We start from the raw sequence: 13,012 nt of genomic DNA on the forward strand, positions 1-13,012 counted from the left end.
AAAACATTAATGATAATCTTTGGTACTTTTTCACTAAATTCTTCATGGGAGGTGAGGAAAACACAGCCTTCGAGGGCCTTGTTCTCTACGTGATCTTAATTGTGTGGAAGAAGACAGTGGGCCTTCATCTCCAGGTCCCATCTCCCCTCCCATCTTCCCCTCCACTGTCTTTGTGTCAGAGGGAACGTCTGAAAGGGGGAGCCTGTGCCATGTGCTTAGTGTCACCCATGATTTAACATAGTAAGGTAAGAAAAACTGTGTCGGTCATCAGGCAATGGCTTCTTCCACCTGCCTTGCCCTGAAGGAATGGGTTTCTGTGCAGTCAGTTTGAAACAGGACCCCAACCCCAACCCCTTTTCTTCTTTCTCCAAGAAAGCATTTCTAAAATGCATAAACATGAGCTGTTGAGCAAATGCATAAGAAGAACACAGCTGTATAAACAAAGCTCTCTCCTTTATCAGTCACGGCAACGAATGACCTTGGCTGTTCCAGTGGAGTAGGGATGGCATGTCTAGGTATTATCTTACGTCCTGACCACACTCTGATGCACAGACCTAGTCCGGGAACAGTGCCAGAGTATGTTCTTGGAGTTGGTGACCTCTTGTTCCAATATAAGAATATAGGAACAGGAATACCCTTTTATGGTCAGGAATACAGGAAGGAAAGCCCTTTTTATGGTTAAGAGTACTGGAGCAGGAACATCTGTGATGTCAACCTGCGTGTATAAGCTGACGTGGCTGGATTCCTGGGGGAGGGGGGAGGGGGTGCCTGGAGGATATATATACTGAATGAAATTTCTCATTTCTTTGGACTTGCTGTGGACTGACCACGCAAGTGCCTTTCTGCTGCTCCGGAGAGCAGAAATAAAGAACTCTTTCTCTGAACCAACCCTCGGTGTCATTTGACTTCCTTCCTCCCGTCTGGGAGCAACGCAGAGCCCACCAATCAGTAAAGTCTAATAAGGCTCCAGCCCCATGCTCCAGCCTTAGAAGTCTTCATAAGGGAGCTGTTTCCAGAGGAAGAACTGTGAGGAGAGAGAGACTTTGTGCTGGCCATCAAGCAATGGCTTCTTCTACCTGCCTTGCTTACCCGCTACAGCCCTAGGAGCCTTTCCCAGACCATGACTTTGGGAAACAGAAGAAGCAGCTGGAAAGAGAGAAAAGGAGCTCAGGGATGCAAATAATATTTTTAAGTTGTGTGCCCTTGTTTCTCAGTTTGATCCTTTTGCATGGTTTTGTATGTTTTGTGGTATTTTATGCAGTATGACTTCATTGGTTATAGCTTCATAATACTTTATTGTTATTGTTAAGTGTAAACTGTTTGCAGTGGTACCTTGGGTTACTGACGCTTCAGGTTACAGACTCCACTAACCCAGAAATAGTACCTCAGGTTAAGAACTTTGCTTCAGGATGAGAACAGAAATTGTGCGGTGGCGGTGCAGTGGCAGCGGGAGGACCCATTAGCTAAAATGGTACCTCAGGTTAAGAACAGTTTTGGGTTAAGAACGGACCTCCAGAACGAATTAAGTTCTTAACCTGAGGTACCACTGTAATTATTATTTGCTGATATTTAATTTTACTGTTTACTATTATATTCTAATGGATTATTGAATATTGCTTTATTTGATATAAGTGGTTTATTTTAGAGCTATGTTATTATTACTTTTTTTCTTTTGGATCAGATTGCTATTAGGTGTGTGATGTTTGCTCTCTATTTTATGGTTTCTTCACCTTGTAAACTGGTTTGTGTATAGTAATGTAGAAAGGCTGTAAACAAATTAAAAGTGAATTGAAATAATGAAATGAAATGAAAACCTCTGCCTTTTCCCCTGGACGCCTGAGGTCCAGCTCCGAGGGCCTTCTGGCGGTTCCCTCACTACCCGCCCTGTGGAACACCCTCCCATCAGATGTCAAGAAAATAAAAAACTATCCGACTTTTGGAAGACACTCCCAATACAAATTAAAACCCATATTTTCTAGGTCCTTGGGCAAGTTTTCTTCAAAGCGATCCCTCCCTGAATGCCTCTGTTTGTTTCACCACTATTTGTTTGTCCTCTTCCTCTGGACCCAAATTACATGGAGGGCCTGATGGAGATGAAGTTGGAAGCAAATCCTATCACTGGTCCCTCACTGAAAAGATGCAAGTGAAACTTAGGCAGCATACACTAAAAACACATTTCTCCCCGAGGATTGTTGGAACTGCAGTTTACCATTCAAAGAGCTACAGTTCCAGCCCCCTTAACAACAGAAAAGTGCCCAGATCAATGGAAGACAATAACACAATGAAATTCAAAACAGTAACAATTTATTGCATGTTGATTCAAAATCCATTAAAAACAATTTAGTTTAAGGAATGCAAGAAAATTGATCAGCTTGATCCAGTGACACCAGAGAGAGCCATTTTCAAATAACTCAAGGGCTGTCACATGGAAGATGCAGCCAGCTTTTTTTCTCCTGCTCTGGACGGTGGGACTCAAACCAATGGCTTCAGGATACAACAAAGGAGATTCCTACTGAACATTGTTCAACAGAGGAATGGACTCCCCTGGAAGGTGATGGACTTTCCTTCCTTGCAGGTTTTAAAGCAGAGATTAGATGACCATCTTTCTTTCTTTCTTTCTTTCTTTCTTTCTTTCTTTCTTTCTTTCTTTCTTTCTTTCTTTCTTGTTCTGCCCAATTTCAGTCCATATTTCATGGCTGCTTAAATCATCTGTCCCCCTCCTGATTCTCAGTGCCTCTTCTTCTGCCAGTCTTTTGCCAGTTGAGATGTCCAAATAGAGCAGCAATTTCTTCAAGGAGGAAAATCATAAGTCCTCAATGATGATGTCATCTGGATGGAAGAGAATGAAAAAGAGAGAAAATCAGTTCAGTCCTCTCCGCTTCTTGTAGCTGGAGTCAGTCTGGGTGCTGCCCTCCCAGGCCAGGTGGGAAAGGCCTGCCAGGCAGGGAGCAGGTCCTGCAGGACTCCCAGCAAGAAGACCTGGGAGGTGTGTCTTGGGCAAACAAGGGACAAGGGAGTTCATTGTCCCCAAGGTGTGGGGCTTACCTTCTTTCAGATTATTCCTGAAACAAGCCAGCTCCGGACGAATTACTGTGTTCTTCAGAGGAAAGACAAATCTGAGTCAGATGACACTATTACCCCACCCTGGATGGGTGTAAGAGAAGCAGCCCCACCCGGATGGAAACAACCAAAGAACCGAATACAGGAAGGCAAAATACTTACTCTGTGGTTCGGGAATCTTCGTGAAAGGGCCAGCAGCAGGGATATACTGCTGGCCGCTAATTTCCTTTGGTCTTCACTCCCCAAAAAGGCATAATATCGGAGGTCCTGTGGGATGAAAGAAATGGGACAGTTAGTTGGGTAAGGGACAGGGGGGCAACCGTAAAACCACTCCTGGTGCTATCAGGATACTTACGGTAAGCAACTGGAGAAGGGTGCTAGTATTGGGGGCTTCTAGGAGGAGACCCCCCAGCAGGCTCTGGAATGGCCTCTTCAGTTCCTGTAGGAAAAGAGAGAAGAGAGGTTGAGTGCTGCTGGGTTAAATTTTACAGATAGGTAGCCGTGTTGGTCTGCCATAGTCAAAATAAAAAAATTCCTTCCAGTAGCACCTTAAAGACCAACTAAGTTAGTTCTTGGTATAAGCTTTCGTGTGCATGCACGAAAGCTTATACCAATAACTAACTTAGTTGGTCTTTAAGGTGCTACTGGAAGGAATTTTTTTATTTTGGGTTAAATTTTGTAAGAGTGTGGGAAGAAGAAAGAGCTGTGCAAAGAGAAGTTAAAGCAGAGGACATACCTCTTTGTCCTCCTCTGCGCTCCCCAGAACTGCCTCTGTTGTTCTATGGAGGATCACACTCGCCACAGAGGGACTGAAGTGGGGTCTCATAAAACTGAAGAGAGAAAGGGAAGGGGTTAGACACTGCCTCCTCCAAGTCTCCCTTGTCCCCTTCTCCCTCCTGCCTGACTTGCCCACCCAAAGCTCCCCCTGGAGTTCTGCCCCCCTGCAGCCCCACCCAGTCCAGAACACACCTGTTTCTTAGCTCAAATTTTTAGGAAACAGGAATCTCCCGCTCATGGTGATGACTGGACAGTTGCCAATTCATGCAGTGCTCGCTCCCAGCGTTCCGGCCCCCACATTCTGTAGTGAGCGGCAGTTATCGGATGAACTGTGGTTTAACGGCCAGTCCCCTCTACCCTGGGTGGGTGGGGGGTCTGTTTACTATTATATTCTAATGTATTGTTGAATACAGTGGTACCTTGGGTTAAAAATTTAATCATTCTGGAGGTCCGTTCTTAACCTGAAACTGTTCTTAACCTGAAGTACCACTTTAGCTAATGGGGCCTCCTGCTGCCGCCACACTGCCAGAGCAAGATTTCTGTTCTCATCCTGAAGCAAAGTTCTTAACCCAAGGTACTATTTCTGGGTTAGCGGAGTCTGTAACCTGAAACGTCTGTAACCTGAAGCGTCTGTAACCCGATATACCACTGTTTTGCTTTATTTGATGTAAGTTTTTTTTTTTTTTTTTTAAAAAGCTATGTTGTTGTTATTACTTTTTTCTTTTGGATCAGATTGCTATTAGGTGTGTGGTGTTTGCTCTCTATTTCATTGTTTCTTCACCTTGTAAACTGGCTTGCGTATAGTAATATAGAAAGGCGGTAAACAAATTAAAAGTGAATTGAAAAAATGAAATGAAATGAAAACCCCTGCCTTTTTCCCTGGACCCATGAGGTCCAGCTCCAAGGGCCTTCTGGCGTTTCCCTCACTGCAAGAAGTGAGGTTACAGGGAACCAGGCAGAGGGCCTTCTCAGTGGTGGCACCCACCCTGTGGAATGCCCTCCTATCAGATGTCAATCATATAAACAACTATCTGACTTTTAGAAGACATCTGAAGGAAACTATGTTTAGGGAAGTTTTTAATGTTTGATGTTTTGATGTTTTATCATGTTTTTAATATTCTGTTGGGAGCCGCCCAGAGTGGCTGGGGAAACCCAGCCAGATGGTCAGGGTATAAATAATGATAATAATAAATTATAAGAAATAACAAATTATTATTATTGTGGTTATTATGATTATTCATCCACATAATTCAGCTTGTCCACCCATACTGGGTTTATGTGGAGAATGCACTTACCTGCATAGGTATTCTATGGGGCTGCCACCTTGCTGATATGGATGTCATGAGCATTTGTAAAAGGGCCCTTGCAGATGCAAATGTCCCTGTTTGAATGTCTGTGAGCCTTTGCAAGACCTTCTGAATGTGAGCAACTGTCAACCTTTTTCACCCCGCTCCAGGACCTACAAACCTTAACTGGGACAAGAAAAGTTGAAGGGTAGGAAAAATGGCTTCCAGGTGGAGAAATCAAAATTAGAAACAGAATTGTTAGAGCCCAATGCTAAGAATTTATCTAGAATGTATAACTTGTTGCTGAAATGGAATACACAAGATGAAACAGTTAAATCAGCTATGATTAAGTGGGCACAGGACATTGGTCATAATATTATGTTTGCTGATTGGGAACAGTTGTGGACCACCGGTTTGAAATTCACGGCATGTAATGCCTTAAAGGAAAATATTATGAAAATGATCTATAGGTGGTACATGACCCCAGTCAAGCTAGCAAAAATCTACCATTTGCCTGACAATAAGTGTTGGAAATGTAAAGAAACTGAAGGTACTTTCTACCACCTTTGGTGGACGTGCCCGAAGATTAAGGCTTTCTGGGAAATGATATATAATGAAATGAAAAAGGTACTTAAATGTACCTTCCCTAAGAAACCAGAGGCCTTTCTCTTGGGCATTGTCGGCCAAATGGTGCCAAAGAAAGATAGAACTTTTTTTATGTACGCCACCACAGCAGCAAGAATACTCATCGCAAAACATTGGAAAACTCAAGATCTACCCACTCTGGAAGAATGGCAGATGAAGGTGATAGACTATATGGCATTGGCTGAAATGACTGGCAGAATTCGTGATCAGGGGAAAGAGACGGCGGATGAAGATTGGGAAAAATTTAAAATTTATCTTAAGAAATATTACAAAATTAATGAATGTTAAAATGTTGAGGTTTTAGAAAAAAGGGGATTACAGCGGCATAAGATTAAGTAAATGAAAAGAATAAATAAGGGACAAATTGGATTAAAATAAGTGTTAGGATTTGCTAAAATAACTTTAGAAATTGGGATGCAGAAAGGGGAGGTTTGGGGGAGTCGGAGAAGTGAGGTTTATGAAAAAAAGGATATGAAATTATACATGTTTGTCTGTTTCTTTGTTTGTATTGTCTATAAAAAAATTTTTGTAAAAGAAAAGTTGAAGGGTATGCCAACTCTTCAGTAGAGCACCATTTCCCACTCTGTTCTAGCATCCTCAGTGGGGAAATGATGCTATTCTAATCAGTTACCGCCAAGAGAAAGGTCTTTCAAGCACCAGAGAACCTTCTCCTCAGTGGAAACTGGCATGAATGATTTCCTTCTGTGGATGCCCGAAATTGTCTATTCCCTAAATTGGCGAGGAAGAACGCTCTTCCAGGGAGCTGGTGTTGTGTTTGCCACCTCTTCTGACACATCCCCCTTCTGCTGACCCTAGGAAGGTATGTGGGTCCTTGGGGAACAGGGGGAAGGGGGGGTGACACTAGGTGCTTCGAGAACCCATAATATGTTTTGTAAGTGCTAGTTAGCACTGAGCCACTTTCAGGTTGATCATTCTGAGCCACTGCATTACGTCAAGTCTGTAGCATTGCTAGGTTGCACACATGTACCATTCATACAAAATGGCAACCCTGTGGAGCACCTAAAACTAATAATAATAATAATAATAATAATAATAATAATAATAATAATAATAATAATAATAATAATAATAATAATAATAATTTAATATTTATACCCCACCCATCTGGCTGGGCTTCCCCAGCCAATCTGGGTGGCTTCCAACAAAATATTAAAATACAGTAATGCATCAAACATTAAAAGCTTTCCTAAACAGGGCTGCCTTCAGATGTCTTCTAAAAGTCTGGTAGCTGTTGTTCTCTTTGACATCTGGTGGGAGGGCATTCCACAGGGCAGGTGCCACTACTGAGAAGGCCCTCTGCCTGGTTCCGTGTAACTTGGCTTCTCGCAGTGAGGGAACTACCAGAAGGCCCTTGGTGCTGGACCTCAGTGTCCGGGTAGAAAGATGGGGGTGGAGACGCTCCTTCAGATATAGAAGAGTTTGGATTTGATATCCCGCTTTATTACTACTCGAAGTAGTCTCAAAGTGGCTGACATTCTCCTTTCCCTTCCTCACCCACAACAAACACCCTGTGAGGTGAGTGGGGCTGAGAGACTTCAGAGAAGTGTGACTAGCCCAAGGTCACCCAGCAGCTGCATGTGGAGGAGCAGGGAAGCAAACCCGGTTCACCAGATTACGAGTCTATCGCTCTTAACCACTACACAACACTGGCTCTAATATACTGGATATAAATGCATTCCATGTGGTCACCTGGTACTGGACTCAGGCCACAGAGCACAGTGCCCAGGTTGAATTTATGCCAAGACTCTTGCACATGTAATAATTGCATAGAAGGGGGAATTTTGACATGGGCATCCATGACAAGCTACACTATGCCAAAACAAGTTGGACCTACTGAAACCCCTCATCCACACAACAATTAAAGGTACAGTTCTAATACTCTAATACTCCATAGTACGTGGTCGCACTCTGATTGGGATAAAAGACAATACATTATATTCCATTCCTTGAAAGCTATATAAAACTATCAGGGCAATATATTTTTAAAAGCACTTGTTTTTACCCCTGATGGCTTAAGCAATCTAAGCCGGTAACAATCCCTTTAGAAAATATTATTCTCCAAACTTTCCTGACAACTTGGCCTAATTTCGCCTTTTGAAGATATGCTGAAAAGACACTCCATTATGAATAAAATATAACCAGTCTCCCTGTTTATTTGCTATATGACCAGCCCTACTTATTTCCAGACAGGCTGAATGAAGGCCTGTGCAGTGCATGAGGCAAAAATTTGGATTTGGACCTGAATGATCTTGATTCAAGTCATTGCTCAGCCTGGTTAGTTAAGGACATATTGTTCTGCCTGTTTCCCGAACTTTTGTACTTGATTCTGAGGATTATATAAACTGATTCTGATGGTCGTGTCTTGTGTATTGGTATCAGATGCTGTGGCCATCACAGCTATAGCTATAAATGAAGCAGAGATGGTGTATAGCTCTATCTGTGGAGAGTTGGACTATCAAAAGAAGCATTTATATCTCTGAATGACCGGCTTCACACCAGTTGATAACATGTGAAGATGAATGGCATAACGATTCTATGGCCAGGATCTAAAGACCCAGAAAACTAGTTCCCCATGCCCAAAGGGACCTTTAGGCTCCCATTTCTCAAACAGAGGTTGACTACACACAAGATATATAGTTCTTAGTACAGTCATCATTTAAGTGTCAGTGAAAATCACTTTAAAAGGCTCCAAACTCCCTGTAAACGTTGGTGCTATTTCAAAAACCAGAAATACTCGTTTTGCTTTTCTAGTTAAGTGTTTTATTGTGAAATCAGAGTTGCTGGGTGCTCAATAGATTTGACATCATACTTGTAGTTCAATCAAAGCACTGAGAGTTCAAGGCTTCGGGATGCTGCCTTTGAACGCACTGTCAGAAGAATTCAGGAACAACCTCCCTAACACTTCCTGCACACACCTTCCCTTCATGCACAGTGAGCAAGTGACAGAGCCTCATTACTCGATTCCTTAATGCACTGAGCCTAATATGGTGGATGCACTACAACAGAGTCTCAGGAAATAAACTTCAGCAAAATCTGTATCCTGTGCTTTAAATGTCTCCATTTAGAACTCCAAATATACCTGGCAAATATTAACAATTGGTTCTTTTTTGTTTTTGTTTTCTTTTTAGCTGACTGTAGGGATTGCCTTTTTGATGCAACATTTTTGTGAATTACTTGGGATACTGTGCATCAGGTTTCAATCCTTACTCATAGGGCTCAAAAGTTAAATCTGTGAATGGGGAGCCAGTCACAAGTGCACATATGCCCTATATACCGTATTGACCTGAATATACGCTGCACCCACAAAATTCGGGGGGGGGGGGAGAGACAATACAGTGGTACCTCGGATTACAGACACTTCAGGTTACAGATGCTTTAGGTTACAGATTCTGCTAACCCAGAAATAGTACCTTGGGTTAAGAACTTTCCTTCAGGATGGGAACAGAAATTGTGCGGTGGCGGCACGGCGACAGCGGGAGGTCCCATTAGCTAAAGTGGTACCTCAGCTTAAGAACAGTTTCAGGTTAAGAACGGACCTCTGGAATGAATTAATTTCTTAACCCGAGGTACCACTGTATGTGGGTTAGGATTGCGTGGACAGGCGGAGTCCCCAGATCCTGAGCGGTCCCCCCCGTCATGTGTAATAATGACTCAAGACAACATGCTATGGGATTAAATTGGCCACAACTTTATTAAATTTCAAATGTGGGTAGACCTTGGCTCAGGCATTGGGCGTTCTCCCTCCCCAGTCCCCAGCCGGGGACCTAGGGAGCATCAGGGTTATCCAGTGTGTGTGTGTGGGATGGGCCGGCTCTGGAGAACATATGTTCAAGCAGAGATAGCCGCCCCCGTTACGCCGCCGCCGCAGGGGAGAGCAATGACGACCTTTCGGCGTACGGTCAAAGCCTCCCTTCAGAAACCCCTTTAACGGGGAACCCTGGTATCGCCGCCGCAAAGAGGAAGATGGACTAAAGGATTCCGCCCAAGGCCTGATACCGCCAAAGTTGTGATGTTTTGCTACGGGAAAGGCGAAACCTGCCAATGCAGGGAAATTCCTTTCCGGCCCTTTGACAGCGACCTTGACGTAGCAGCGCCCGCATACCTGTGAAGAAAAGTTAACCTGCAAAACCTATGAATAAAAGTTAACCTGCAAAGGAAGACATTAACTGAGGGTGGGTAGGGTGGGAGAAGCTCTGGAGCCAAGTGAGGCTTCCCAGGTAAGATCCTCCCTCTATTGTGTGGCCAGGTAATCCCTCCCCCTACCTGGCCTGGTCTCCTTGGCAACGCTTCCCCCAGGTGGGATTGGACAACTGACTGAGGTAGGTGGGAACCTCCAGGTATCCCACCTGAGGGAAGGCAAACCAAGCCTATGCTGTTGGAGCTGCTCCAGATCTAGGGGCTGCACGCGTCCACGCAAAGGGCGCCCCCCGTTTTAAGCGGGGAGCGGTCATTGTTGTCTTACTTCAGAGAATATTTGCTATTTGCTAATTTTCAGCTCAGTATTCCCAAAGGGCCTTGTCAATGGTATTTACTGGAAAGGTATCAATGCTCATTACTTTGTATAAATTCTTAACCAGAGGTACCACTGTACCCGAATATAAGCCGCTCCCTTAAAATTCTGCAGGCACTCACACCCGTAAATGGCTAATGTAGAAGAAAATCCCACGGGTACTAGAGATGACCCGCAAGTGAAAGCGATGGATGACATTAGAATTAATTGCCACAACTGTCTCAAGCTCACAAATCGGCAATAAAACGTTTTTGTGTGTGTGTTCTGTTTTACAGTATGTCTGTTTCAGCAGCAATATCACAAAAGCAAATTTTTGTAAGATGGCAAATTTAAGCTGCACTTTAACTTTTCATGGGGGGGGGGGAGTGCAACTTATATTCATGCCAATACGGTAATTCAGTGGTGAATCAGAATCAGAAGAATCTTTATTTGCATCAGCCACTAGCCATAGCAATAAAATAAAATCCACTGAAGATAGCGGTAAAAACTTAACTAGAGAAAATACATCAATAATCAAATAACAGATTTTATTCTAAATGCCACCGCGTACATTCAAGCAAATAAACAATAAGAAGACACCATGCAGTACATGACTTACCATACCCCAAGCTTCAGCAATTGGGGTCCATAATTTTTAAACAACTTTTATTTTAATTCAGTGTGGGAGGACTATTGCAGAGTAAATGACTAAGGCAGCCTCCCATTCACACGGAGGTGACGTTCCAAGGCACTGCATGCATTGGTGAAATCGCATATAATTAAAACCCATTGAAAAAGCCTGCAAACAGCCTTTCCACCCCCCTGCTCTGCTTTGCTCTACCCCTGCTCCTCCCTTTTAGTGATGTCTTTAGGATGTTTCCAGGTCACTTCTGAGTTCGGTGTGATGTGTGTATACATGGTTGCGCACATACGTTACCCATGCGATAACTGAACGCAAGAAATAAGGCAGCAAGAAAGAAGGTGGATTGGGTCTAGGTAGCAATTGTTAGTGTCAGACAGTCAGATGAATGCAAGGTAGCCTTCCTAACGTTTACCCAGGATGGGCATAAAATGCAGATCATAGCCAGGTTTCTGCAACACACAGTGAGGATTCATGGATGTTATACAATGGTATTTTAATTGTAAAATGCAGATTTTGATGAGTGGTTGTTTGTACCGAACCTTTCTGAATTTTGTCTATATGCCAATAAAGGATTGAGATTGAGGTGGTACAAGTGAACAAGAATAGCCTTATTATTATTTGTGAGTCAACAGTAAATGCAGTAAATGTCTTGTTTCTATTCTAATGGCACATGAATGCTTAGAAACTATTTTTCATGTGTTTGTTGTACATTCAGGCATCCGAGATGGAATGGAGCCCATGGAGGTCTTGGTTCCGGAAGCTTCATTTTGGCTTCATGTGAGGGGCTTACAAAACTTGAAATCAAATGAGGAGCAGGCTCAAGGTGAGTTATTTTCTTGCAGCACGAAAATGCATCTGTGGCAGTTGTTTGGCAAGTTGGCTTTGTTGGCTCCACCTCTGCCTATCTGTTTCAAGCTGCAGCTAAGTTGTGGGATAGCAGCACAGCAGCATCCTACCTTGTCCTAATTCCACACCCAGTTCAACCCAGGTCTGCCTGGCACATGTTGGTGATCTCCTTTCTGGATGCCAGCAGCTACAACTGACTCTGTTTTCACGGCCTAGGACCCTCACACCTATGGGACCGCCTCATGGAGGACCTTAAGATCCATAAATAGCAACACCCTAGAGGTCCTGGGCCCTAAGGAAGCCAGATTAGCCTCAACCAAGGCCAGGGCCTTTTCAACACTGGCTCTGGCCTGGTGGAACGCTCTGTCTCATGTGACAAGGGCCTTGCAGGATCTGATTTCTTTCCGCAGGGCCTGTAAGACAGAGTTGTTCCACCTGGCCTTTGGCTTGGAGTCAGTTTGACCCCCCCCTTTCGTTTTCTTTTCTCCTCCTGTGATGAGGCTGCATTTTAATTGTTTTAATGTTTTAATGTTGTATTTTAATCTTGTTTTTAAGTTGTATTCATTCAAATCGTTTTTATTACTGGTTGTTGGCCGCCCTGAGGCCGTCCTTGGCTGGGGAGGGCGGGGTATAAATAAAATTTATTATTTGTTATAATTATTATTTTCATTGGGCAGGTGGGAAGAGGTGGGATCAGCTACCCTGCCACATACTGAGGTCCCTTGTGCTAAGTTGGTTCCATAGAAGGGAGTTCCAAAAACCAGGAAGGGTGGAAGAATTTCTCAGAAGGGGAACTTGGTGCCAAGCCCTCCCAGGCTTTGAGGAGCAGCAGAGCTGTTTCTCATCCTGTTTTGCCTCTAGATACTTTCACGAACCATCATTCTCTTGATTAACATTGTGATCTGCAGCTGGCTATCAGACTTTTGTTCTTATGGGCTAAGATTTAATTTCTCAATAATTCACACGGGATATGAAAGCCCTTTTTAATTAACTTTGTTCTATAAACAAATGAGTAACCCACCCACCCCCTTCATGATCAGCTCTGCTTCCTTTCTAAAATTGCCATGGTAGCTTTAATATGTCAATAATAATAGCGCTGACACAAATCCATTACCTCTATCTATTGTGCCCCAATTCGAAATGAAATTTTGTTACATCATTTAATGTTAATACACACAGTAAGTGTGGATGGGTGCAAATAGTTTTAGGCATGTCTCCTAATCTGCAGTCCAGACACTCATGTAG

The 13,012-nt window shown here is 43.4% G+C and overlaps 1 protein-coding gene and 1 long non-coding RNA gene across 5 annotated transcripts; one reads left to right on the plus strand and one right to left on the minus strand.

The window, feature by feature from the left end:
• Positions 1-2,287: 2,287 nt before the first annotated feature.
• LOC308589977 (uncharacterized protein) lies at positions 2,288-4,008 on the minus strand. 2 transcript variants are annotated; one of them, XM_081199568.1, is made up of 5 exons: positions 3,797-4,008; positions 3,416-3,499; positions 3,223-3,327; positions 3,046-3,097; positions 2,288-2,829 (listed from the first exon to the last, which is right to left on the minus strand). In XM_081199568.1, the coding sequence occupies exons 1-5, from the start codon at positions 3,884-3,886 to the stop codon at positions 2,804-2,806; spliced, it is 357 nt and encodes a 118-aa protein (XP_081055694.1). In that variant the 5' UTR covers positions 3,887-4,008; the 3' UTR covers positions 2,288-2,803. The 2 variants fall into 2 exon arrangements, with proteins under 2 accessions (XP_081055694.1, XP_081055695.1); XM_081199569.1 differs by lacking the exon at positions 3,046-3,097.
• Positions 4,009-4,131: 123 nt separating this feature from the next.
• LOC308589447 lies at positions 4,132-12,674 on the plus strand. 3 transcript variants are annotated; one of them, XR_014009253.1, is made up of 3 exons: positions 4,132-4,143; positions 11,637-11,744; positions 12,445-12,674. It is a non-coding gene; the product is annotated as an uncharacterized lncRNA (long non-coding RNA). The 3 variants fall into 3 exon arrangements; XR_014009254.1 differs by lacking the exon at positions 4,132-4,143 and adding an exon at positions 4,148-4,168; XR_014009255.1 differs by lacking the exon at positions 4,132-4,143 and adding an exon at positions 11,269-11,382.
• The last annotated feature ends 338 nt before the right edge of the window (positions 12,675-13,012 follow it).

The sequence above is a fragment of the Podarcis bocagei genome (genome assembly GCF_964188305.1).
Source record: "Podarcis bocagei genome assembly, chromosome: 6".
In the NCBI taxonomy this organism is placed as follows: domain Eukaryota; kingdom Metazoa; phylum Chordata; class Lepidosauria; order Squamata; family Lacertidae; genus Podarcis; species Podarcis bocagei.